The following is a 24,104-nucleotide window of genomic DNA, read 5'->3' on the forward strand; positions in this document are numbered from 1 at the left end:
GCGCCCGCGTCGGAGCCCGCGCGGCGCGCGGCGCTCGAGGACGAGTACCGGAAAAGGGAGGCGCGCCTGGCCAAGATGAAGCGGGAAACGAAGGAAAAGCAGGAGCTGGACAACTACGAGAAGGGCAGCGCCATGCGCAAGATGATCGGGCCCCAGTTGCTCCAGATGGAGAACCTCGACCCCGCCGTCGACGGCGCGTGGGCGGAGATGAACCGCCAGGGCCTCATGGACCAGTTCATCCGGAACCCGCGGGACCAGGACAAGGTGCGAAGAATCCTGCGGGACCATTTCCTGGAGTTGTCGGAGCTCTTCAAGTTCTACAGCGCGGGCACGCAGAATCTGGCGGACGCGCACCAGCTCGAGTTCAGCGAGTTCTGCGCCTTCGCGCGCGACGTCGGCGTCTTCGGCCCGGGCGGCTTCGCGGACCACGCGCTGCTCAACGTGTGCTTCGCCGAGGCCTGCGAGATCCCGCCGCAGCAGGTCAAGGGCGGCCACATGGAGCTCTACCAGTTCCTGACGTCGCTCATCTGGCTCGCGCAGGTCGCGCAGCAGGCGACGGCCGAGGCGTCCAAGGCCAAGAAGGGCGCGCTCGCGCTCATCGCGGGCGGCGGCCACGAGCGCAAAAAGAGCATGATCACGCGGCAAGGCGTCGCGAAGCACGGCTTCATGTCGACGGCGGAGATGCTCCGGACCTTCGTCGACACGCGCGTCGCGCTGGCTCTGAAGAAGCAGGCGACGCAACTGATCGGCATCGTCACGAAGGAGTGCCTCAACACGGACGCGGTGCTCGCGCGCTTCTACGAGCACCACGACGCACTGTTGGGCGTCTATATGACGTACCTGCCCTCGAAGCCGCCGGGCAAGGCCGAGAAGATGGACCTGCTCGAGGGCTACATGACCATGGCCGAATTCCAGGTCCTCATCGAGGACTCGACGCTCCTCCGGTCCCAGGGCGACGACGACGAGCTCACGCTCAAGGAGGTGCGCCAGGCCTTCGCGGGCGCCCAGACGGACATCGACCTCGACTCGGGGGACCTCGCGCCGAAGAAGGCGCCGAAGCGCAAGGACGCGCCGAAGGGCAACCTCAGCTCCGCGCAGCTCATGTCCTACGCGGAGTTCCTCGAGGCCGTGCTGCGCCTCGCCATGCTCAAGTGGGAGGCCGACGAGCACGACGCGGACGCCGTCACCGAGAAGTGCGCGACGGCCATCGACATGATCCTCAAGCACAGCCACAACAACAACGAGAAGCGCGCGCGCCGCGGCACGCGCGCGGGCCTCCAGCGCGGCGCGTCGAACTTCAACCGCGGGTAGGACAGGTTTCTCGCTAATTACAGACAATGGAGTTCGCGTCCCCGGGCCCGCAGACGGAGGACGCGTTGCACCAGTCGTACTCGTCGAGGCTCCCGGGCGCGAACGTCGCGTAGTCGAACATGCCGCCGTACTCGATCGCCAGGGACCCGATGCCCGACGCCCAGATGGAGCCCTCGGCGGCCATGCCCAATGCTTGCACGTGGGCGTGCCACTCGGCGCCCGTGGCGTCGAGCGTCGCCACCATGGCGTCCAACGCCCAGCCGTTCGGCAAATCGAATTTCACGTGATCATCCAGCACGCGCGACCAGCCCGTGCCGGCGCCCATGAGCGCGGCCCGCGTCGACGCGACGTCGGCCTCGTAGGCCGCGACGCCGTAGGCCAGCGCGTCGTCGCGCGCCTCGACGAGGGACAACCGAACCATGGGCGCGTCGTCCGTGCTCAGGCTCTCGCAGTCGATGGTCACCTCCGTGGACAGGTAGGCGCACGCGTCGCTCGTCGCGACGTCGACGTCGCCCCAGGGCAGGCTCGTCCAGGCGTCGGCGAAGTAGGCGTTCGCCGCGGAGACGTCGCTCGTCGGCGCGGAGACCTTGAACAGGAGCGGCGCGACGAGGGCGCCCGGGGACGTCTCCTGGGTCGCGTTGAGCGCGCGCCACCACGCGAGCATCTGCTTCGCCGACCGCGCGGGGCCGAAGGCCGGCTCGCAGGCCCGCGCGTCGTCCGCGAGCGGCGAGAACTCCGGCAGGAGCCGTTCGTCGACGTGCGGGCCGTGGACCTCCCAGACGCGGCCCGTCGCCGCATCGACGCGCACGACGGCGTACATGGGCTCGCCGTCGACGCCGGAGTAGGACCGGAGCGCCGCGTCGCCGCCGAGGCGCGCGTGCGCGGACACGTCGGGGACCCAGAAGCCCGTGGACGAGAAGAGGTAGGGATCCCAGGCGCTCAGGTTGCTGAGCACGGGGTGGAGCCCATTCCAGTAGTCGACCCAGCTCGCCACCCAGGCGTGGCCCGGGAGCGACACGTTCGATCGGATCATGTGGTAGGCCACGGACGGGCCCGACGAGAGCGTCGCCCGGTCCATGCAGCACGCCTTATCCCGGCCGCAGCCGCTCGCCACGGCGCCGTCGATGGACGAGAAGTTCTTGGATGTGACGTCCACGAAATCCGTGCTGTCGAGCGTGATGCCGACGTAGTTCTTTAAAAAGTGGCCCGAGGCGTAGGGGTCCGTGGAAAAGAGCGTGCGCTTGTTGAGGCACATGCGCTTCTCGGAATCCATGGACGGCCCGTCGAGCGCGACGAACGTCGCCGCGTCGCGCGACCGCGACGCCAGGCCGGCGAAGAGCGCCACGGCGCAGACGCTGGCGACGGCCAGGCGAATCGTCGGGCTGCCCATCATGTTGTCACTCAACCCGGTGCTTGCACGAACTCTTGGAGCTCCGAGGGTGCACCAGAAGGTGCTGCTGTTACCGAGGCTCTCACGAGATGGGGGATGCCATGCCGCCCTCTCCAGAAGCGTCGACGACGCGCTTCGAGGACGTCGACCTCGCATCTACAGAGTACCTGCGCGGGTCGTCGCCCATGGCCGACGTCGAGTCGCCGCTGAGCAAGACGGAGCCCGCGGGCACGAGCCACGTGCGCGGCCTGTCGTCGGTGACGGGGCTGCCCCTGGGCGAGTGTGCGACGGCGCCGAGCAAGCCGAAGACGCCGAAGAAATCGAAGGCGCACGTCAAGGCCGCCTGGGTCGGCCGGCGCACGCTCGCCGCCGGCTTCTTCCCCTTCAAGCCGGAGGAAAACGACCGCGCCGGCGGCGCGCGGTCGTCGCTCGCGGAGTTCCAGGCGCGGCGGGCGACGCAGGTCCGCGCGGCCGCGCACGCCCGGGTGCCCCGGGGCGCCCACAGCGCCGCCTGGGGGGACCGGGCCTGGGCGGGCCTGCCGGCCGTGCTCGACGGCTTCGCGACGCCGAGAGTCCCGCTGTGGCACGCGGCCGCGCACGACCCGGGCCCGGACGTCGTCCGCGACGCCAAGGTGCGCCTGCTGGACCCGGAGGGCACGCGCCACGGCGCCGTCGGCCGGCGCGTGCGCGCGCTCCAGCTCGCGCGCGCGCGCCTCGCGCGCCTCGGCTTCTGGTCCGACCTCGGGCAGCAAAAGGGTGATTCAACGTCGCTTCAACGTGAGTGTTCCGCGCGCGCGCGTTTCGGAAACAGCACCCACGCTTCGAGAGCGCTCCGTGAGATGATCGCTCGTCCAAAAATCAGCCGAAACGAGCGGAAAACGGCCGAGATCGGAGCCTTTGAAGTTGGGAATTTCGCACCCTTTTGCTGCCCAGGTCCGACCTCGCGGTCGTCGAGGAGCAGCTCGCGGCCGCGAGCGCGGCGCTGGACGCGCGCTGCGCGGCGGAGATCGAGGAGGACCACGCCTGCCGCGTCGCGGCGCTCGAGGAGAAGCAGGCCGCGCGGCGGAAGTTGCACGCGGCGCGCGTCGCGCGCGCGGAGCTCCGGCGGACGCAGACGGCCGCGATCATCGCGGAGCAGCGCAAGAACGCCGAGGCGCTCGCCGTCATCAACGACATCCCGCTCTTGAAGCCGAGCGCCGAGCTCGAGAAGAACGAGCTCGCGGAGCTCCTCGAGGTGAAGCCCTTCGCGGACGGCGCTCTCATCATCCAGGAGGGCGAGGTCGCGGCGCCGCCGGAGCTCATCATCGTGGCCAGGGGGTCCGTCGACGTGCTCACGGCGTCCATGGCCGTCGTCGCGAGCCTGGACGCGCCCTTCTACGTCGGCGAGGGGCGCCTCATCACTGGCGAGGCCGCGTCGGCGTCCGTCCGCGCGCGCGGGCCCGTCGAGGCCCTCATCCTCAGCGCGACGAACTTCCGCATGCTGGCGAACTCGCCGAACATGCGCTACATGATCCCCATGATGAAGCGCGAGATCGAGATCCGCAACTTCGAGCGCGCGTCGAAGCAGCGCGGCGGCAGCCTGTGGAACCAGCTCAAGCGCGACGCGCGCTTCATCCGCCACGTGAAGACGCACGCGTCGTCGCTCCAGCTCGACATCCACGTCGCCTTCTACCAGGCCGTGGAGCACTACCGGAGCGTGTCCGGCAGCGACGACGTCCTCGAGCGCAACGCCGCGGCCAAGGCGACGACGCGCCTCGTCGACAACGCGGACCACCTCCTCTGCGCGACGCCCCAGGAGAAGCACGCCATGCTCCACACGCTCGAGTCCATCCGCGGCACGAAGGACGCGCCCCACGCCGCCTTCGACAGCCTCAAGAAGGACTCGGAGCGCGTCATCGAGGACACGATCATGGCGTCCTTCAAGGGCTGCGGCGCCTACCGCCGCTTCGTCGAGGAGGTCTTCCCCGTCGTCCCCGTCACGCCCACGGGGCGCGACTCGTACTGACCCGGTGTGTTGTGGAGGGAGCGCGTGGACGCGCGATGCGATCTGATGCGGACGGATGCGGAGGCCATCGCGCCGCGGGTCGCCGCGGGTCGCCGTGGGTCGCCGTCGAAGCGTGCAGCGGATTAATCGATGGCAGCTTGCGCCCGCCGCGCCGCGTCGTAGCTGAGGCCCTGGGCAGCGGCGGCAGCACCGTCGCGCCTGCCCGCGCGCGCCGCCAGTGCGACCCGGATGGCGTTGCTCATCGAGGCGCACTGGCTCATCCCCACGGTCTTTGCGACGTCCTGCTGGGCGCTGTCGGACGTCTGCTGCGACTGCGCCATCGCCGGCGGCGGCGACGACGAGAGCGCTGCAGCGCCGCCGCCGGTGGAAAAAAAGCCGACCCGGGGCGACGCGGGCCCCGACGCGGCCGCGGGCCCCGTCGCGTCGTTGTCGTCGTCGTCGCCGTCGAAGGGCGACCGGCCGGAGCGGTGGGGCGCGCAGCTGACGCCGGAGCAGAACGCCATCGTGTCGGCGCTCGTCTCCCTGTGCGCCTGCGGCGCATCGCTGCGCCTGGGCTTCGGGTCCCTCGGCGACGTGAGCAAGACGACGGACGGCGCCGTCGCCGTCTTCGCGGGCGCCGTGCACTTCGTGGCCTACGCCGTGGAGCTGCGGGCCTACCGCACGGCGAGCAGCACGGTGATCACGCCCCTGCTGCAGCTCTCCGCCGTGTGGATGACGCTGCTGCGGGCCGCGCAGCCGCTGCTCCTGTCGACGCTCTTCTTCGACGTGAGCGCGGCCGAGGAGGAGGAGGTCGCGCTCGACGGCGCGTCGCTCTACGTGGCGTCGTCGGCCATGCACCCGGCGCACCTGCTGGCCATCTTCTGCATCTTCGTCGGCGGGTTCCTGCCGGCCGCGCGCGGCCGCGTGTCGCGGTTCTGCGAGGCCAAATTCTACGCCGAGGACGCGGTGCGCTTCTGCATCGTCGGCGAATTGCTCATCTGCGTCTACAACGCGCTGCTGCACGCCTGCACCTTCGAGGCCGGCGCGGCGGCCGCGGACCGCGGCGACGTGCTCCGCTTCTTCGCCCTGAGTCGGCTGGGCAACGCGCTCGCGTGTGCGTGCATCGTTCTGTGCGGCCTGAGCGACGGCTTCCGGTGGGACGACGTCCGCGCGCTGCGGCGCGCGGACCGGCGCTACCTCGGCGTCGCGGCCGCGGGCGAGCTGCTCTCGGTGACGGGCGTCTGCGTGGTCATGTTCTCCTACGCGAACTTCCACGAGCCCGCCGTCGTCAACGCCGCCGAGGGCGGCGTCCAGCAGCTCCTCAACCTCGTCTTCGCCATCGCGCTGCGGGCTTTCGCGGGCTTCGGGCGCGAGGTCGACGACCGGAGGACCAAGCTCGTGTCCTTCGCCCTCGTCTCCATGGGCCTCTACCTGTCGACCATCGAGGCCGCGCCCCTGCCGCCGCCGACCCACCGCTAGTCTTTTCGCTCCGCCTAACCGGTCGCTTCGTCCGAGTGCGCAAGCACCCCGGCCGGGATCATCAGCTCTTTGTGAGACACCCATTTCTCAAGCGCGATGGTCGACCGCCGCGCGCGTCGATGAGATGGTGGCGAAGCAGCAGTCCTACGTGTCGCGCAGCGCCTGGTGCGCGTCGGTGAACGCCTGGCGCAAGCGCCATGCAAAGTTCGAGGAGGCGGCCCTCTTCTGGTGCGGGCTCGAGACGTCGACCATCGAGGCTGCCCCCCACGGCGCCGCGCGCAGGTTCTGCTCCCTGGGCTACATGGCGCCCTGGACCTTCATCGGGTCGCTCATCGCCTTCTTCAAGGCGAGCCGGAACGCGAACTTTTACGCGCGCGGCCCGCGTCCCTCGAACGGTCGCCGCGGCGAACCGGCGCGGCCTTTAGGTCGAGCTCTACGGCATCTACTACATCATGGGCCTGCCCGTGAGCTTCCTCCAGCAGCGCTACGACACGTACTGGGACATGAAGTTCGGCAGCTCGAAGATGTACCTCTTCCGGGGCCAGATGAACTTCCTCGTCATCCTGGTCGTCGTGCTGCTCATGCCGATGATGCTGCTGCAGCGCGGCGCGATGCTCGCCCTCATGGCCGCGCTGGGCGTGTCGAGCTGGATGCTCCACGGCACGGCGTGCATGCTCGCGTCCATGGTGTCGACGAGCGCGATCTCCGCGCTGCAGACGGGCTTCCGGACGCCGGAGCTCCTCGCGATCGTCGCGTGCTACTACCTCAACATCGGCTCGACGGCGTCGCCGGCGTCGATTAGAGTGTTCTTCATCTTGATGGCGACGCTGGCCGTGAGCGGCCTCGTCGCCTGGACCATGCTCGTGCTGTCGCCGAAGATCCAGGCGCTTTTGGCGGACAAGGACCGCTGCGTCGACGAGCTCGACATGACCAAGGCGCCCCTCATCGAGGACAAGGCCAAGGCGCCGGTGTCCGGCTCGGGGGCGACGGCGGCCTTCCGGCGGAACTCGAGCGCCGAGGACGTGTCCGCGGCGCCGGGCGACGACGAGGCGCCGGGCAGGCTCGAGGGCGACGAGGCCGCGGCCGAAACGCCGGCGGACGGCGACGACGACAAGCCGACCTTCGACGCGCTGAGCGGCAACGACATGGAGGCCATCGCCAAGCAGGTCTGGCCCTGCCGCGTCGCCCTCTTCTGGACCATGTTCGGCTCCATCTTCACGGCCGCGTTCTTCGCCTACGCGAACTCGAACTCCGGCATCGACATCGAGCAGGTGCTCTACTTCACGCGCCTCTTCGGCGATTTGTTCGGCCGGCCCTTCACGTCCCTGCCCCGGCCCAAGTGCCTCCAGACGGGGCAACAGCTCGCGACCTTTGCCATCTCGCGGCTCATCTTCTCCGTGATCTTCTTCGTCTACATCTTCGTGCCGGGCATCCCGTCGTCGGACCTCTTCGTCATCGCGGACATCGGCATCTTCTCCGTGTCGTCGGGCTACCTCGGCATCATCTCCTACGAGTACGCCGCGCGCGACTTCAAGTCCACCGCGGCCAAGTCCTACGCGGCGACGCTCATGAACACGACCTTCCAGATCTCCATGTTCCTCGCCGTCCTCCTCGGCATCATCATCTCCGAGTGCCTGTGACCCGTCGATCCGCGCCCCCCGGAGCGACCCGCGCGCGCCTCGCATCGCATCCCCCCCCTCGCTCGCCCGCAACGGCTGGCCATCGCCGCGCGCTCCGGTAACACCTGTGTCCCTTCAGCGTTTACCGCAACGTCGACCTGCGTAAACCGCCGCGCTCTGCGGAGCTCGATGGAGAAGTTTAGACGTCTCGGGCTGTGCGAAGCGGACGCCGCCTGTGGCCCCGGTGACATGGGCTAGGACACAAAACGCCAAGGGCTGCCCACCTCGGACACCGCGCTGCCCGCCTCCCGTACGCCGCTGCCCGCCTCCCGTACCATGGCCGGCGGGCGCCACGGGAACCTCTATAGAAAGGAGTTCGACCTCTTGAACTCGAGCTTCGACTCGCCGAGCTCGGTGAAGAAGCTCAGCGAGGAGGAGAAGTGGGACGACACGCGGAAGATGAACCGGCTCCTCGGCTACAACACGCCGCCGGCGAAGCAGGCGACGAGCCCGAAGGAGCAGTACATGATGGACTGGACGAAGCTCCACACGTCCCAGGAGATGCTCGACTACGAGCAGCGCATGAAGAAGTACGTGCGCAAGGAGCTCCAGACGCCCTACGAGCAGGACTACCACGACGTCCACAAGCCCATCACGGGCTATATAGCCGCGAAGACGCCGCTCCACGACGACATCAACCGGCGGAACTGCCGCGTCCCCGACGAGACCAAGGAGCTCAGCTTCAACACCTACATCCCGCAGAAGCGCCAGGCCATGCGCAAGATCCTCGCGGCGAAGGCCGCGGACGCCGTCAAGGCCCTCGCGCGCAAGGGCGCCCGCGTGTCGACGTACGCGGCCGGCGGCGTCCGCGCGACCATCTCCGGCGGCGCGCGCGTGCCCCTCCCGCCGGCCCTCGACGGCTCGGCGCGGCCGCAGATGGAGACGCGGCGCTTCAAGCGCACGTTCTTCGCCCTGCCGGGCAACCGGCCGGAGCCGAAGCGGACGCCGGAGCTCGAGTCCGTCGGCGACGCGCTCAAGCACGGCAAGGGCGCGCGCACGTCCGTCGCGAAGCGGCTCTTCGGCCGGTCCCTCGCGCGGACCAAGCCCGTCGCGCCCGCGGGCTCCGGGGACCTCGACGCGCTCGGCGGCGCGCTCGTGCCCGCGGCGCGGCGCGACGACGCGCCGACCTACACACCCGTCGAGGCGTTCTAATGCCACTGTGTGTGTCGAGGCGTTCTAATGCCCTGTGTGTGTTATGAGTCCGGTCTCCGCGCCACGAACATGGAGAGTCGGCGGCCGTCGTCGATCTCGGCGACGTCGTCCCGGAGGATGTCCAAGTCCGGGAACGCGGCCCGCAGCTCGCCCGGGCGGAGCAGGACGGCGGGATCCGTCGGGTGCGCGCAGCCCTCCATGAACGTATGGTACAGCAACAAACCGCCGGGGGCGAGCGCGTCGCCGAGCTCCCTCAGCGTCGGCCGGTGCAGGAACCGCGCGACCGTGACGACGTCGAAGGGCCCCGGCGCCGCGGCCGCGACGTCGCCGGCTTTCTCGAGCGTCGCGCGGACGGCCTCGGCGCGATAGCCCTGGCGCGCGCAGAGCCGCTCGAAGCGCGCGAGCGCGGCCGCGTCGCGGTCGACCGCGACGACGCGCAGGCCGAAGCGGAAAAGCGTCGCCGCGTCGCGGCCCGAGCCCGCGCCGACGTCGAGCGCGCGGCCACATCGCGGCAAAAGGTCCGCGCTCGCGGCGAGCAGGGGCGACGCGTCGAAGAGGAAGCGGCCCGCGGGCGACGGGCCGCGCTCCGGGCCGCCGCCGGCGGAGACGCCGACGACGTTCCAGCGGCAGCGCTCGCTGCGCGTCGCGAACCAGGCGCGGACCTCCGCGACGAACGGCGCGTCGCAGTGCACGAGCAGTTTCGTCGCGCGGCTCGGCATCTCGAAGCCCCGGTCCCGCAGCTCCTCCCAGGGAATGTTGTAGGCGCCGGCCGCGTGGCCCGCCTCGAAGCGCGCGGCGTCGCGCACGTCGAGGATGCGCGTTGCAGCGCGCTGCAGCTCGTCCGAAGCAGCTAGGTCTAGCTGAGCCATGAGCTGCTACATGCCCTGGCTTGTAGGCAAAGCGCAAATAATTTAATTGAACGGCAACATCTTCGACAACGCGCCGGTACCTGCCTCGGGGCTGCGGCATGGCCGCCGTCGTTACCGGCCTTGCGACCGGTCCCGGCGCCGCGCGGTGAGCGGCGGACCGCGCGCCGCCGGCGCGACCGGCGCCGCGCGCTGCGCCGCGAAACGTTCGACGAAACGATGAGCGACGCCAAGAAGATGGAGGACACGAAGTTCTACACGGAGATGCAGCTCGCGACGAAGTCGCTGCTGCGCCAGGCGAACACGAAGCGCATCGCCCAGTCGCACTACACGGCGCCGTCCTTCTCGGACCAGGTGCGACCGCTCCCCCCGCGCGCGCGCGCCGGAAGACCGAACCCTCCGCCCCCGCAGCTCAACATGGACCTCGACGACCCCGGCAAGAAGCGGAAGAAGAAGGCGCGCCGGCCGCGCAAGGACGGCGAGGCCGAGGAGCCGCGGATGAGCGCGACGGCGTCGGGCAACATCGGCGGGTCCGACCGGTCGTCGCGGCTCTCGGGGCTGCTCGGCCTCCACCGCAAGAAGGCGAAGCGGGCCCAGAAGGAGCACATCGAGATGCCGCCGGACGTCTCCGAGGAGCGCTTCGCCCTCATGGCCGCGAGCGTGCCCCGGGGCACGGCCGGCGGCGACCACTCGCGGAGCCTGCCGCTGCTCGGCGTGCCCGCGCTCGAGGAGCACCAGACCGCTCCCATGCGCGTGGGCGCGTCGCAGCCCATCCGCGTCGCCGCGGCGGTCTTAGCCGAGGAGGTCGCGAGCCAGGTCGACGCCAAGCTCACGCAGCGGCGCCAGCAGTCCTGGGGCGCCGAGCTCGAGGCGCTCGCCGTCGACAAGCGCGGCTCCGTGCCGAACAAGTACGACGAGCTGCCGTCGATCCAGTCCGTGGAGCACTCCCTGTCCCTCGCGCGCGAGACGGCGGCCCACGCGGCCAAGGTCGCCACGGCGGCCTTGGACGACGAGGCGGAGAAGGCCCAGGGCGCGTCGCGCGCGGGCGCGGGCGTCGCGACGGCGCGCGAGGCGGCCTACAAGACCATGGTCGACGACGACTCCGAGGACCCGCGAAGGCGGACGGGTCCGTCGCGCCAGCGGAGCCGCGAGCGCACGACCTTCGACCCGCGCAAGGGCCAGCGCCTCGCGCTCACGGCCAGGTCCGCGTATCTGGAGGACCAGGCCGCGTTTTTGGAGCCGCCGCGGAAGACCGTCGCCGAGGCGTCGACGGAGCGGCCCGTGGCCATTTCGCTCGACGAGCTCGTCACGTCGGCGGCGATCCGCTGGCGCCACCGCGACGAGACGAACTGCGAGGAGAAGTACCGCGCGTACGCCGCGGAGCTCGCGGCGTTGGAGCTCGCGGCTTTAGAGACGGGCTCCGCGCCGCCGGAGATCCCCGTCGTGCGGCGCCACCCCGTCTTCCAGCGCATCGAGCACCTCGCCTGGTTCGAGATCTCCGCGGCCGTGACCAAGGCGCGCGACGTCGACGGCGTCGGGAAGATCTTCGCGACGGCGTTCGCGTCCTTCGGCGTTCTGCGGGTCGAGCTCTTCGCGCACGCGACGGTGGACCACGGCGAGCTGGCCTTAAAGGAGATCACGGAGGGCCCGGACCTGTCCCACATCAAGTCCGCTCCCACGTTCATCCCCCCCACGGTCATCGCGCCGCCCGTGGCGCCGAAATTGCCCCAGATGGAGTGCATCCTGGACGGCGTCGACTGCTTCGTCAAGGGCACGGCCATCGCGGACCTGGGCGTCCAGTGCAAGGTCTGGATCCACCGGCGGCGCTGCCGCTGGAGCCGGCGGAGCGACGACTTTCGGGCCTGGCGCTGGCGGTTCACGATCTACCACGTGGAGACGGGGCTCCTGCGGCGCCTCACGGTGTCCGAGGTCGCTTGTCTGGCCGCGGCGCGCAAGGAGTTGAAGACGGACAAGCGCTACGCCGAGAAGGTCGAGGAGGGCGAGGCCGCGGCCGCCGCGGCGACGGCGCGCGACGACGCGCTCGCGCGCGACGTCTTCTCCTTTTTCGAGGACGACAAGGGCAAGATCAAGCCCTTCGACGTGGAGGCCGGGCCGTCCTACGAGGCGCGGCGCCAGGTCGTCGAGGAGGACTACCGCTGCTCCCTGGTCGAGGGCGGCGAGGCGCGCGGGTCGAACGCGCGCGCGCAGGCGCTCGGCCCCGTCGCGATGGCGCTCCTGCCGCTCCTCAAGCTCGAGCGGCGGCTCCACACGACGAAGGAATTCCTCGCCATCGCGAAGAAGGTCTACGCCAAGGCGGACCCGAGCGGCAAGTCCAAGGCGACCGCGTCGACGCTGCTCGACACGCTCCGGCGCGACGGCGGCAGTTTGGCCACGGAGCTGAACCTGCCGCCGGTCTTCAACCCGCCTTTGGACGGCTACACGCGGCCGGACCCGAATCACGTGCTCTGCCGCCGCTTCTTCAACGGCTTGAAGGGCGTCGTGCACCGGCCGCGGTCCGCGCGCGTCCGGAGCGGCCGGTTCCCGAAACGGCGGACCAAGGACCAGGAGGCGCAGGACGTGCCGCTCCGCGACGGCGCCAAGCCCGGCAAGGTGCTGAAATTGGGCGACATGCCCCAGCGCTACTACGACGACCTCCGAAGCGTCGCGTCCGAGGCGACGCTCGCGAGCCAGCTCTTCGCGGAGGGCGTCCGCGAGTCGGGCCGCTTCGGCGACGACCTGCTGGAGCGGGCGCCCTGGCTCCTGAGACCGCCGGCGACGACGCAGCCCTTCCGGCCCTACAGCGCGCGCTACCGCCACGCGAAGACCGTGCCCAACACGAACGAGCCCTACGTGCGGCGGAAGATGTGGCTCCGGTGGCTCGTCGACCGCGAGCGATCCGCGCGCGCCGCGTGCGTCGACGACATGCGCCTCGTGTTCGGCTACGGCCAGTTCTCGCGGGCCGAGTGGCAGTTCGGCCCGGACGTCGAGGACGGCCGCGACGGCGCCGCCTGCACGCAGGAGCCGGGCTACCTCGGCGTCGAGGGCCGCGGCGTCCTCGACGCGGACGGCGCGCTCGGCTCCGGCGGCGCGCCCTGGGAGGCCGAGGGCGACCCGGCGGACATGTCGCCGTTGAGTTTACGGATCTGCGAGATGGCCGGCGACGACGACGGCAAGGTGCCGGGCGTCATCCGCGTGGGCTGCCCGCCCGACTCGTCGCGGCCGCCGTGCACGGAGCCAAAGGTCGAGGCGCCGGCGCTGCCGCGGTCCCAGCCCGTGGGCATGTTCGTCAAGAGCGAGGCCTGCTCGTCGACGCAGTCCATCACCGTGAGCATCGTCCTCGCGCTCGACGAGCCGCGTCTGGCGCCGCGGTTCTGCGCGTGGCCCGTGGAATCCGCGGTGAGCCCGTCGCCGCCGCTGGAGCCCCACAACCCGCGCATCCCGCCCCTCGTGCCCATCGTCGTCGCCCGGGGCCACTTCGTCTACTACGACCACCGGCGGGACGACCGGGAGACGCGGACGCCGTCGCCCGCGGTCGTCACGGTCATGCCGTCGCCGCTCGTCCTCGTGCCCTCGGAGAGCACCGCGGACGCGCTGGCGGGCCGGCGCGCGGACGACGGCTTCCGGCGCCACATTTTGAATCCGCTGCGGTGCGCGTCCCTCGTGCACCCGGAGTCCTTCGCGCTGAAGCCGCGCGTCTTCGGCGTGCCCGAGCGGGCGTTCGCGGACGCCGCGGGGCCGGCCAAGCCCGCGGCGACGGAGCGGTCCGTCGCCCACAGCGTCCAGCGCTGCGTCGAGCAGCTCGTGCGCCACCGGGACCCCAAGGACTACGTGTACATTCTCGAGGTGACGGACTTCAAGGCCACGGGGTGCGGCGACGTCGTCGCGGGCACGGGCCAGGAGAAGGTGTCGCGGGGCCCCGAGCCCCACGTCGTCTGTTCGGCGCTCAAGGCCTGGAACGAGCACGACTACTCCCTCGACAAGATCAAGCGCCGGTCCAAGCGCGCCTTCGACGTCGAGTACGCGGCGGTCGGCCAGCGGCGGCTGCGGACGCAGCAGCGCGACGCGGTCAAGGCGCAGCTCGCGGCCATCGTCCACGGCGCCGCCTTCCACCAGGCCGCGGCGAAGATGACGAAGCGGAAGCTGCGGGCCAAGGTGCTGCGCCTGGTCGCGGCCGCGTCCATCGGCGGCCGGGGCATCGGCGACAGCGACCACCGGTGGGCGACGCGGCTCCAGGACTCCATGGTCCTAGAGAAGCGCGGCGTCTGGGAGCGGCGCGAGCACGGCGAGACGGGCGACGTCTTCTACTACAACACGGACGCGCTCGCGGACCCGCCGCGGCTCACGTGGGACGCGCCGGACCTGTGGAGCTTGGTGCCGACGCCGCGGAAGTCGAGCAAGGTCGCGGGCAACACGCACGGCGGCCTCGAGCAGCGCTCGTCGCAGATGGACCTGGACGACGCCGTGGCCCGCGACATCGGCGGCGGCGGCGTCGTCACGGCCTTCGCGGGCAAACAGGTGACGTTCGAGCTCGGCGACGACGACATGGAGTTCTCCGCGTCCTACTCGACGAAGTCGTCGGAGAAGCGGCGCGCCGCGCGGCGCGCGGGCGTCAGCGACAAGGGCGCCGCCGACGCCCAGGCGACGATGATGAACCTCGAGGCCATCGCGAACGAGAAGCGGAACGAGGCGTTCGTGGAGAAGCTCATCAAGGACGACAAGCTCATGACGAAGCTCGCGCTGCAGCTGGGCTACGCCGTGCAGGCGCCCGTGGACAAACGCCCGAAGGACCACGGGTCGGCCAAGGCGGTCCAGGAGCGCGCGGACGACCCGTGGCGTCGCGAGGTCGACGGCGACGCGCGCGACGGCGAGTGGTGGAGCGACGACAGCGACGAGGTCGGCGACTTCGAGGACTGGGAGGAGGACGTGTCGACGCGCGTCTTCCCCCAGGACCACAGCGACGCGCGCGACATGCGCATCACGGACATCGGCCACCGGCAGGACCAGGACGAGGCGCTGTCGCGGGCCGCCGTGCCGGCCTTCGTGCCGCCCGTGGACGGCGTCGGCGCCCAGGGCTGGCGCGCCGAGGCGCCGGAGTACGGCCACGAGTCCTGGCGGCGCCTCGAGTTCCACCTCCGGGGGCGCTACTGGATCCACCTGCCGCGCATCGCGCCGCGGCCCGACTTCGTGGAACGGCCGACGCGGCGCGTGACGTTGGCGTCGGACTCGGCGGGCTGGGCGAACCGCGACATGAGCAACTCGTTGCCGGCGCACTTCCTCGTGGGCATCCACCGCCACAGCGCCGACGACCGGTCCTGGGGCGAGAACCCGACGGACTGGCGGCCGTCGTCGCAGCTGCCCGTCTTCTTCGTCAAGGACGGCCTCGACGACGTCGAGCGCGTGCTCGCGACGACGCGGCGGCGCATGGACCGCGAGGCCATCTTCCAGCAGCCCGTGCAGCTCGTGGAGGTCGTCGAGCGCGGGCCCCGCCAGATGACGATGGTCGACGAGGCCGTGCTCACGGACGAGCGCGAGGCCGTCCTCAAGGAGCACTCGCTCACCGAGGACGTCAAGGTGCTCCAGGAGCGCGCCATCTTCGCCGCGCGCACGTCGAACATGGCCGAGCTCGAGGCCTGCGTGGACACGAACGGCCTCGACATCGAGACGCGCGACGACGCGGGCAACACGCTCCTCTGCCTCGTCGTGCAGCAGAACGAGAAGGCCGTGGTCAAGTACCTCCTGCGCCGGGGCGCCGACATCAACGCCCAGAACTTCAAGGGCAACAGCTCGCTCCACTTCGCCTTCGGCTACCGCTACGAGGACCTCGGCAACTACCTCCTCTCCAAGGGCGCGAACGCGGAGCTCACGAACGAGGACGGCCACACGTGCTACGAGTTCCAGAGGACGGACTAACCTGTTGTGTCGTGTGAACTCGGTGCGTAGGGTGGGCGGCTTCGACACGCGAGGAGGAGGCGGAGGCGTCCACTTGTTTTTTGCTCGCCGACGCCCGATCCTCAGTTTTGACATTGCCAAATTTGAGCCTCGAGGCGCAGTGCGCGGCGACGTGCAGTCGCGCGCGGTGAACGCCAGTTCGCGGGTAATCGCGCGCGCGCTTCCGAGGCGACCCGCATGGTCCGCGTCCTGACGACGAGAACACCTGGCGAACCTAAGCGAACCTCATGCCGGAATTCCTGCCAGCGGTCATCGCCGCCCACGCAAAATATAAGCGTTTGGCGCCGATCGAAACATGGTTGACCGAGGGTCACGATCCAGATCTGCGAGATGTTACTATGGCGACATTGATGCACTACGCACTGTGTGAGCCGACAGAAAGTAGTCCAGCGTCGCTCCCCATGGTCCGTCTTCTCCTCGCGCACGGTTCCGACCCGAATAATCAGCCGTTTACGGGAGTGTGGCATGCAGGATGGAGTGCGCTACACTACGCTATCGCCAAATCTCGTCTGGATATTATGGTGGCACTGCTTGATTCCGGGGCCCGCGTCCACGCCAAATTTCTCGTGGCATGCGTGAAAGACGCGAGATTAGATCATCCGTCACGGCTCGATGCGTTACGCCTGATTCTCAGCCGTGGCGCCAGAGACTACGAAGCCCGCAAGAGCACGGCGGAACGCTGTGCCTTACTCATCAGCGAACCATTCTCTGAATTCGATGACGCCCACATCCTGCTCCGCGATGTCCGTCTCGCGGGCGGCTGGAAACGCTACGCGAACGCCCCGCGCGCGAGCCTGCTCATTCTTCGCGAGCTGTGCAACCGCGGTCGAGCCGCGCCGCCGCCCGAGCTCGCGGCGCTCTTCTGCACGAGTTCCGACAACGCGCGGCGCACGCGGAAAGCCCTGCCGACGCCGGTCTTCTGGCACGTCCTGGGCTATTGGCGCAGCGACCGCGACGCCATCGCCTAGGACCCACATCATAAGCAACACTTCGTCGTACTCCCGGATCCGCAGTAGATACAAGGGAGTGGGTTACGAGCGAGCACAGGATCCTCGCCGCGCTCAAACGCGGAAGGAGGAGATGCCGAAGGCCGTGTCCATGACGTGCTGGAACCAGGGCATGTAGATGATGGGCGTGAAGAGGCCCTCGGAGAGGGCGACGATGGGCTCGCCCGTCGCCGCCTCCTGGGCGACGTAGCACGCGACGGCGACCATGGCGAGGCGGCCGTTGTTGATCTCCTTGGCCTGCATGTTCTTGAAGGCGACGGGCGACGCGCCCTTGACGATGTTGAGGGGGTCGAAGCCGTAGTCGCCGGGGATCCACTTGTCGTAGCCCGTGCGCTCCTTGATGTCGATCGCGCGGATGTCGAGGAGGCCCGCCATGATCGCCGTGAAAGCCAAAGCGAGCGGGATGGGGCCGTCGCCGAGGCCGCCGTTGAGCACGGACGGCGAGCGGCCGTCGCTGAGGAGGTTCGGCGCGTCGAGGGCCTTGTTGAGCCAGGGGTGGACGAGCTCCTGCACGGGCCACGCCGCGGCGGCGAGCATCGCGAGGCGGCCGTGGCGGAGCTCGGCGTCGCGGTAGTTCTTCACGCGGAGGTAGTCGTCGTCGCCGCTCGAGAAGACGTCGATGGCCGCGACGCCGAGCGGGTCGAAGCCGTAGTCCGCGGGCATGGACTTGCCGGGGAAGACGCCGCGGATCTTGCTCAGGTCCGGCTCCTTGCCGTCCATGTACCAGGGGTCGACGGTCGGGCCCTCCATGGACTCCTGCGCCTTGAGCGTCGACGCGGAGGCCGTGGACGTGGGCGCGACGAAGGCCGAGGCCGTGGCGATGCTGGAGGCGATGATGAGCTTCTGCATGGTGGACGTGGTTTGGCCTGCGAGGAGATGCGCGGTGTGGAGATGCGCGACGGCGCGCGCGTTGGCGCGCGGGCGGTGCTGGGCTCCAGGGGAGGCGCGGGGGAGGCGGAGGAGGTGCGCGGGTGCAACTGCATTGCAATGGACGCTGCGCGCTGACGGGTGTTGCTTGCGATTGCTTTGCGATGCGAACAGCTCGACGAGAGGCGGCCACGAAGCAGAGATTGAGGTGAGGTGGCCAGCAACATGAGCTAAGTGCAGTACATCTTCGACCGGGGGGCAGCCTCTCTCGTCTTCGGCCAGCCACACCCACACCAGCGCCGCTGGGCGCTGCCGCCAGCCATGCGGCGCGGCGGCCGCGACGACGCGCAGGACTACTACGACGACGACGACGACGACTCGAAAGCCCGCCGCGGCTTCTTCCGGTCGGTGGACTGCGTCCGCATCCCCAAGTACTGGGTGAACTTCGTGGCCTCGGTCATGCACCAGAAGCCCGCGGCGCTGCTCGTCGTCGTGCTCATGGCCTTCTCCCTGGTCTACCTCGTGCTCCACTGCATCCTGCCGCACCACACGCACAGCCGCTACGAGCGGTTCTCGCTCCACGGGCCGTGGGTCTGCTGCGGCGTCTTCCTCGCGTGCGTCGTCTGGCTCGTCCAGGACAACTCCAAGCCCTTCGTGGTCGTCGACTACACCGTGCGCCTGCGCCGGGGCAAGGACGAGGACGACGACGACGACGGCGCGTTCCGGTCTAGGGCCGACGACGCGGACCTCGACAAGATGGGCAAGTTCTGCTGACTAAGGGACAGAGCGACGTGCGTTTTAGAGCGCATCGGGGAACGACAGAGAGAGACGTGCTTAGGGCGCCTCAGGGGAGGGGCGTCGCGACCTGGCAGGCGCCCGCGGGCACGAGACTTTCCGGCTTCGCCGGCGCGGCCGCGGCGCCGCGCAGCAGCCGGAGCTCCGCGGCCATCGCGGCCTTGTCGTCGTCGCTCTTCTGGAGCGCGAGCTTGAGGCTCGCGACCTCGTCCGTCAGGTCCTTGACCTGGGCCGTGAGCGTGTCGTGCTCCTCGCGGCGGCGGCGCCGCATGCGCTCCGCGGCCTCGCGGTTCTTCGCGCGGCGGATCTCGAGCTTGCCCATCTTCGCCGGGTCCGCCTCGACGACGCGCGCGCGCCGCGCGGGCCGCGGCGGCGGCGGCGCCGCGGGCGCCTCCGCCGGCGCGCGGAGCGTCGCGTCGATGGCCGCGGCCGCGGCGTCGAACGCCGCGCGGCCCTCGGCCGAGTCGTCGGACCGGAGCCGCCGCTCGGCCACGGCGAGGGGCACGGCCTCGGCGACGATCTCGTGCTCGACCTCGTCGGCGACGGGCACGCGGGGCGCGACGCCGGGCGCGGACCGCGTCGCCTGCTGGTTGCACTGCGGGACCGCGCCGACGTGCGCGAGGTTCCGCGACACGGCCGACGCGTTCGAGAGCGGCGCGGGCTTCGGCGGCGCGCGCGGCGGGCCCGCGGGCGCCGGCGGCGCGCGGGGCGTCGCCTGGTTGCACTGGCGCACCATGCCCAGGTGCGCGAGCGAGTGCGACACCGCCGACATGTTGCCCAGCGGCTCCTCGTCGCAGTCCATGGCCGCCGGCTGCCGCCCCCGCACCTTGCGGCGCCGCACGGTCGCCGCCGGCGCCGACTCGTCGCCGGCGAAGGACCGCGACACGGCGCTCAGGTCCGTGAGCTCCGGGGCCGGCGTCGCGAGCGACCGCGACACCGACGACAGGTTCGGCAGGCCCTCGACGCCCCCGAAGGCGCACGGCTCGAGGCGGGGCCGCGCGCGCGGCGGCGACGTCGACGACGGCCGCGGCGGCGCGACGGCCGGGGGGTCCTCCAAAATCCAGTCGAGGTCCATGGCGCCGCCGTCGTCTAAAAGGCTCAGCACCTCCTCGGGCACGTCGTCAAAGTCCATGATGGTTGTCGGTGGGGCGGAGCGGGTCTCTTTGCGCGTCGCGGAGGCGCGCGGAGGCGGTGGGGCGTGGCGTGGCGCGCGGCGGCGGCGGCGCGCGCGAGGGCTGCGGCGCAAGCAGGGAGAGCGCCAAAGCAGGTGCGGGGGTCGAGGGCGCGCACGAGGCCCAAGGCCGCGCTGCTGGAGGCTTGCTGGGCTTCGTCAAGCCGCAGCTGCGTCACCTAATGGCCGCGCTCCAGATCGACCAGGGCCGCGTCGGCAAGCTCGCCGCCGTCGGCTACGAGGCCGAGATCGGCCAGCCGGCAGAAGTCCGCAGCCTGCGTCGGGACGCGCGCGCGTTGCCCGTCGCCGCAGCGCCACTCTCCGTTGGGGTCGCGCGTGAAATGCAAGTTCGTATTTGGGGGCGCCGGTGCGCGCATGGCGAATACGGCCGCGTAGTACGGCTCCGGCGCCGTGCTCGTCGGCGCGTCGTCGCAGGGCCGGGGCGACTTCGACGTGCCGCTCCGCGTGCTCGCGGCGGACCCCGGCGCGGCGTCGACGCGGCGTGTCGCGATGGCGGCCTTGCACATGTAACCAGTGTCGTGCAGGATGTTCAAGAACGCGAGCTACGCGAAGCCTCGTGGACTCCGGAAGCCTGAGGGCGGCCGGGCCTGTACAGCAACGCCGGCGTCCACAAGCTCTCGCGGCAGATCGAGGAGCACCTGGGCGAGGCCAAGTTCGCGGAGAAAATTGGCAAGGCCGGGCTGCGCGCCGAGTTCGCGAAGAGCGTGACGAGAAGCCGCGCCGCGCCCGCCGCGCGTTCTCTCGACGGCACCTTGAAGGTCCTTGCATTGAACTTCTGAGCAGCGACGAGGGCAAGTCCATCGTCGTCGTCGGCGCCGCCTCGAGCACCATGACGCCGCGGCTGCTCGCCTTCTCGTGCCTCGCCTGCGCGAGCGCATTGATCGCGCCGACGGCGAGACCGGCGAGCCGCGTCGTCGCCCGCGAGTACACGCTCGACGACGTGCCCATCGGCAGCGCTCTGAGCCCCGTGGGCAACTACGCGCTCGTGAAGATCACGGAGGGGAAGGACGCGACGAAGGGCGGCGTGCTGCTCCCGGACCAGGCCAAGGAGAAGCCGAGCGAGGGCTCCGTCGTCGCCGCGGGCCCGGGCCGGAGCCACCCGGACACGGGGACGCTCATCGCGATGCCCGTCGCCGAGGGCGAGAGCGTGCTCTACGGCAAGTTCGACGGCACGCCCGTCAAGTACTGCGGCGAGGACCACATGCTCATCCGCGACGACGACGTGCTCCTGGCCTGGGACACCGGCGCGATGTCCTTCGCCGGCGTCCGCTGCATCTCCGACCGCATCCTCGTGTCCGTGACCAAGCAGGAGGACACGACGGTGTCGGGCATCGCCCTCGCGCCGGGCGCCGCCGAGCAGGCGAAGACGTCGACGGGCAAGGTCGTCAAGATGGGCGAGGGCCGCGTCGCGGCGAACGGCGAAATCCTGCCCAACCCCGTGAGCGTCGGCGAGTACGTCAAGTTCCGCGACTTCGCCGGCTCCGACGTCAAGCTCGACGGCGACGACTACGTCATCTGCCGCATGTCCGACTGCCTCGCCAAGTGGTCCGAGTAGGCGCCGGGCCGCGAAAGCCCGGCGGCGGCGGGTAAGAAGCGCCGGAATTGGGAATCGCGACGCAGCGCGCGACTCGCGCCGCGTCGCACAGTCGCCTGGGGCGGCGGCGGCGGCGCAATCGCGCGCGCCGCTGCCATGGCGCCTGGGCGGCAGCGGCGGCGCGATCTCGCCGCGGCCCGGGCCTATACGGATCCGGAGGCCCGCGACGCTTGACACGAAGCAGATATGTTAATGAGGGGGGACTAGAAACAAGGCTCAGATGCCGGGGGCGACGACGACGGCGCTCACGGGGCTCTCGTCGTCCGCGGCCTTCTCCGCGACCTCGACGTCGCCCGGGTCGCCGTCGCCGAGGACCTCCTTCTCGATGCGCGCGTTGCGCTCCATGAGCTTCTCGCCGGCGAGCTGGAAGATGTAGAAGGCGATGAGGCCGCTGGCGAAGAGGAGGGCCGACGTCCAGCAGAGGTGGACCGGCTCGCAGTTCGTCCCGCGCCAGCGGCCCGCGGAGCCGTGCGGGACGCGCTCCCCGTCCTTGTTGCACTTGTGGTCGCTCCAGGGCCGGACGACGATGAGCGCGCCCACGAGCTGCACGAAGTCCGTCACGTAGACGAAGGTCGCGAGCACGAGGCGGTGCACGTAGGAGCCGACGACGGACCCGAGCGGCGCGCCGATGACGACGATGGGCGCGCACACGGTGAAGAACTCCCAGGCGAGCGCCTCGAGGCCCTCGCGCATCATCCACTTGCAGTAGCACATGGCGATGACCGTGTTGATCGCCATGAGCACGACGGACGTCGGCGTCGCCGTCTTCTCCGAGACGCGGAACAGGAGCGTCAGCACCGAGAAGGAGCAGATGTCGATGCCCGAGCCCGCGAAGGACGTGAAGATGCCCCCGATGAAGCCCGCCGCCAGCAGGACGAGCGCCTTCCAGTTGAGCACGAGGTTCGCCCACCAGTAGGGCGTCAGGTCTGCGGACTTCCAGATCTCGGGGAGGTGCTTCGGGTCCAGCACGAGGTAGACCTTGCGGCCGTGGATGCGGTTGAGGTAGTAGAGCGACGCCGCGAAGGAGCCCCAGATGACGACGAAGTACATCTTCGCGTAGGGCGGCGTCAGGACCGGCGCGATCTCCTCGAGGCCGTAGATGAGACCGACCATGCCGCCGATGGAGCAGTAGGTGATCGACTTCCACTCGACCCGCACCTGCATGTAGAGGATCACGAAGGCCGCCGCCGTCATGCCCACGGACTGAATCATGTAGCTGAACTGCTTCGCGACGTGCGGCTTGACGTCCATCGCGAGCGTCATCACGGGGAACGCGACGGACGCGCCGCCCTCGGACGTCATGCCCGCGACCATGGACCCGAAGACCATGGTCACGGACATGTACCAGGGCTTCACGTCGCTCCGGAGCAGGTGCTTGTACTTGTCCATCTGGCCCACCTTGTCCGTGAACTTGTGCCACGAGTCCCAGCGGATGAACGCCGTCCACCAGACGACGTGCACGAGCAGGAACGGGATGAGCATGGCCAACCTAGACGTGGTGCGGATTCGCCGCGTACGCGACATCTTCGGGGACGCCGGCGCGCGCTGCTTGCGGTACTTCACCGTCCACTCGACCTTTTCTGCCTTCATCTTCTCCTCCAGGGACGCCTCGAGGCGCTGGCCCTCGCAAAAGTATTTTAAGCAGAAGGCCTTGCAGTCGTTGGGCTGCTGGATGAGGTCATCTTCGACGCGGTGGTGCTGGGCCATGCTGCGCGGCGACTCCGAAACAAATGTCCCGTGCGACACTCTGACCGAGCAAGTCGCCGGGCTGCGTGGGCAGCCTCAACAACTTAATACTTCACGACACTTCACTGAAAACTTCCATGTCAGTTTGTATCCGCATTTCGCGCACAGAAGGATGGCCTGCGAGATGGATCCACCGCTGGGTTCGCCGCTGCTGGCGCTGCCGAATCCCGTGCTCTCGCTCTGCCTGTCCTACTTCGACTGGCGCGAGCACGGCCGCGCGGAGTGCGTCTGCTCGCGGCTGCTCGTCCAGTTCGCCGTCGTGCCTCGCCAGCGCTCGCTCCGGGGCTTCGACGGCAGCGGCGGCGCGCTCGAGCACGCGGCCTGGGAGGCGCTGCGCGACGCGACGGGCGGCGGCGTCGTCGTCGCCAAGGACGCCGGCGAGACGTTCAAGTTCCTCTTCGCGCTCTGGCGCACGGCCGCGGGCGCCGGCGACGCGCGGCTCGCGACGTGGGCGCTCTTCGGCCACGGCGGCGGCGCCTGCGCGCGCGGCGCGTCGCTCGGCGTCGCGCGGCGCTGGGTCGCCTTCTTCGGCCGCGACCGGCGGTCGCGCGGCGCCGCGCGGCTCCGGCGGGGCGCGCGGCGTCTCGCGGACTCCGGGTGCCGCGCGGCCGCGGTCGAGCTGCTCCTCGGCGCCCTGCGGCTCCTGGGCGGCGGGGAGGCGCGCGGCGGGGACCGGGAGCGGGCCGCCTGCCGCTGCCTCGCGTCCGAGCTCCTCGTGGACGAGGCGCTCGAGGGCCTGGAGCGGGCCGCGAGCCGCGGGGGCGCCTGGATCCCGCACCTCGCGCGCGCCGCCGCGCGGGCCGACGCGGCGCTCGCCGTGAGGCTCGCGCGGCGCGCCCTCGCGGACGCGCGCGTCGGGCCCGCGGCGGCGGACCAACGGCGCTGCGACGGCGACTGGAGCGCGTGCGGCTCTTCGCGACCGGCGGCGGCGGCGACCCGCGCCGAATGCACATCTTCAACCCGACTTCAATGTGAGCGTACGCGACAGTCAGCCTCTTTGGCTGTGCTTCGAGAACTCGACGAGAGCAATCGATTCGTCCAAAAATCAGCCGAATCGACGTCGATTTGATCGAGCTCGAGAATTCTGAAGTTT

The 24,104-nt window shown here is 70.2% G+C and overlaps 7 protein-coding genes across 7 annotated transcripts; 5 read left to right on the forward strand and 2 right to left on the reverse strand.

Annotated features, from left to right (window-relative positions):
- Positions 1-132: 132 nt before the first annotated feature.
- Positions 133-1,311, forward strand: AURANDRAFT_61937 (hypothetical protein; the record flags this gene model as incomplete). The annotated part of the gene is made up of 1 exon (XM_009035587.1): positions 133-1,311. One exon carries the CDS (start codon positions 133-135, stop codon positions 1,309-1,311), a length of 1,179 nt encoding a protein of 392 aa, XP_009033835.1.
- A 1,491-nt stretch (positions 1,312-2,802) lies between these two features.
- Positions 2,803-8,995, forward strand: AURANDRAFT_61938 (hypothetical protein; the record flags this gene model as incomplete). The annotated part of the gene is made up of 5 exons (XM_009035588.1): positions 2,803-3,434; positions 3,635-4,676; positions 4,953-6,098; positions 6,590-7,800; positions 8,152-8,995. 5 exons carry the CDS (start codon positions 2,803-2,805, stop codon positions 8,993-8,995), a joined length of 4,875 nt encoding a protein of 1,624 aa, XP_009033836.1.
- A 1,085-nt stretch (positions 8,996-10,080) lies between these two features.
- On the forward strand, positions 10,081-15,771 carry AURANDRAFT_70965 (hypothetical protein; the record flags this gene model as incomplete). The annotated part of the gene is made up of 3 exons (XM_009035589.1): positions 10,081-10,215; positions 10,273-13,662; positions 13,705-15,771. 3 exons carry the CDS (start codon positions 10,081-10,083, stop codon positions 15,769-15,771), a joined length of 5,592 nt encoding a protein of 1,863 aa, XP_009033837.1.
- A 1,057-nt stretch (positions 15,772-16,828) lies between these two features.
- LHC7 (putative plastid light harvesting protein) lies at positions 16,829-17,753 on the reverse strand (the record flags this gene model as incomplete). Its single annotated transcript, XM_009035609.1, has 1 exon — positions 16,829-17,753. The coding sequence occupies one exon, from the start codon at positions 17,664-17,666 to the stop codon at positions 16,872-16,874; it is 795 nt and encodes a 264-aa protein (XP_009033857.1).
- A 2,873-nt stretch (positions 17,754-20,626) lies between these two features.
- Positions 20,627-20,899, forward strand: AURANDRAFT_17773 (hypothetical protein; the record flags this gene model as incomplete). Its single annotated transcript, XM_009035590.1, has 1 exon — positions 20,627-20,899. A coding segment is annotated over one exon (273 nt), but the record flags the coding sequence as incomplete, so codon positions are not given.
- A 21-nt stretch (positions 20,900-20,920) lies between these two features.
- AURANDRAFT_21220 (hypothetical protein) lies at positions 20,921-21,226 on the forward strand (the record flags this gene model as incomplete). Its single annotated transcript, XM_009035591.1, has 1 exon — positions 20,921-21,226. The coding sequence occupies one exon, from the start codon at positions 20,921-20,923 to the stop codon at positions 21,224-21,226; it is 306 nt and encodes a 101-aa protein (XP_009033839.1).
- A 255-nt stretch (positions 21,227-21,481) lies between these two features.
- AURANDRAFT_70967 (hypothetical protein) lies at positions 21,482-23,949 on the reverse strand (the record flags this gene model as incomplete). Its single annotated transcript, XM_009035608.1, has 2 exons — positions 21,482-23,488; positions 23,618-23,949. One exon carries the CDS (start codon positions 22,970-22,972, stop codon positions 21,482-21,484), a length of 1,491 nt encoding a protein of 496 aa, XP_009033856.1.
- Positions 23,950-24,104: the final 155 nt, after the last annotated feature.

Source organism: Aureococcus anophagefferens (assembly GCF_000186865.1).
Source record: "Aureococcus anophagefferens unplaced genomic scaffold AURANscaffold_3, whole genome shotgun sequence".
NCBI lineage: Eukaryota > Pelagophyceae > Pelagomonadales > Pelagomonadaceae > Aureococcus > Aureococcus anophagefferens.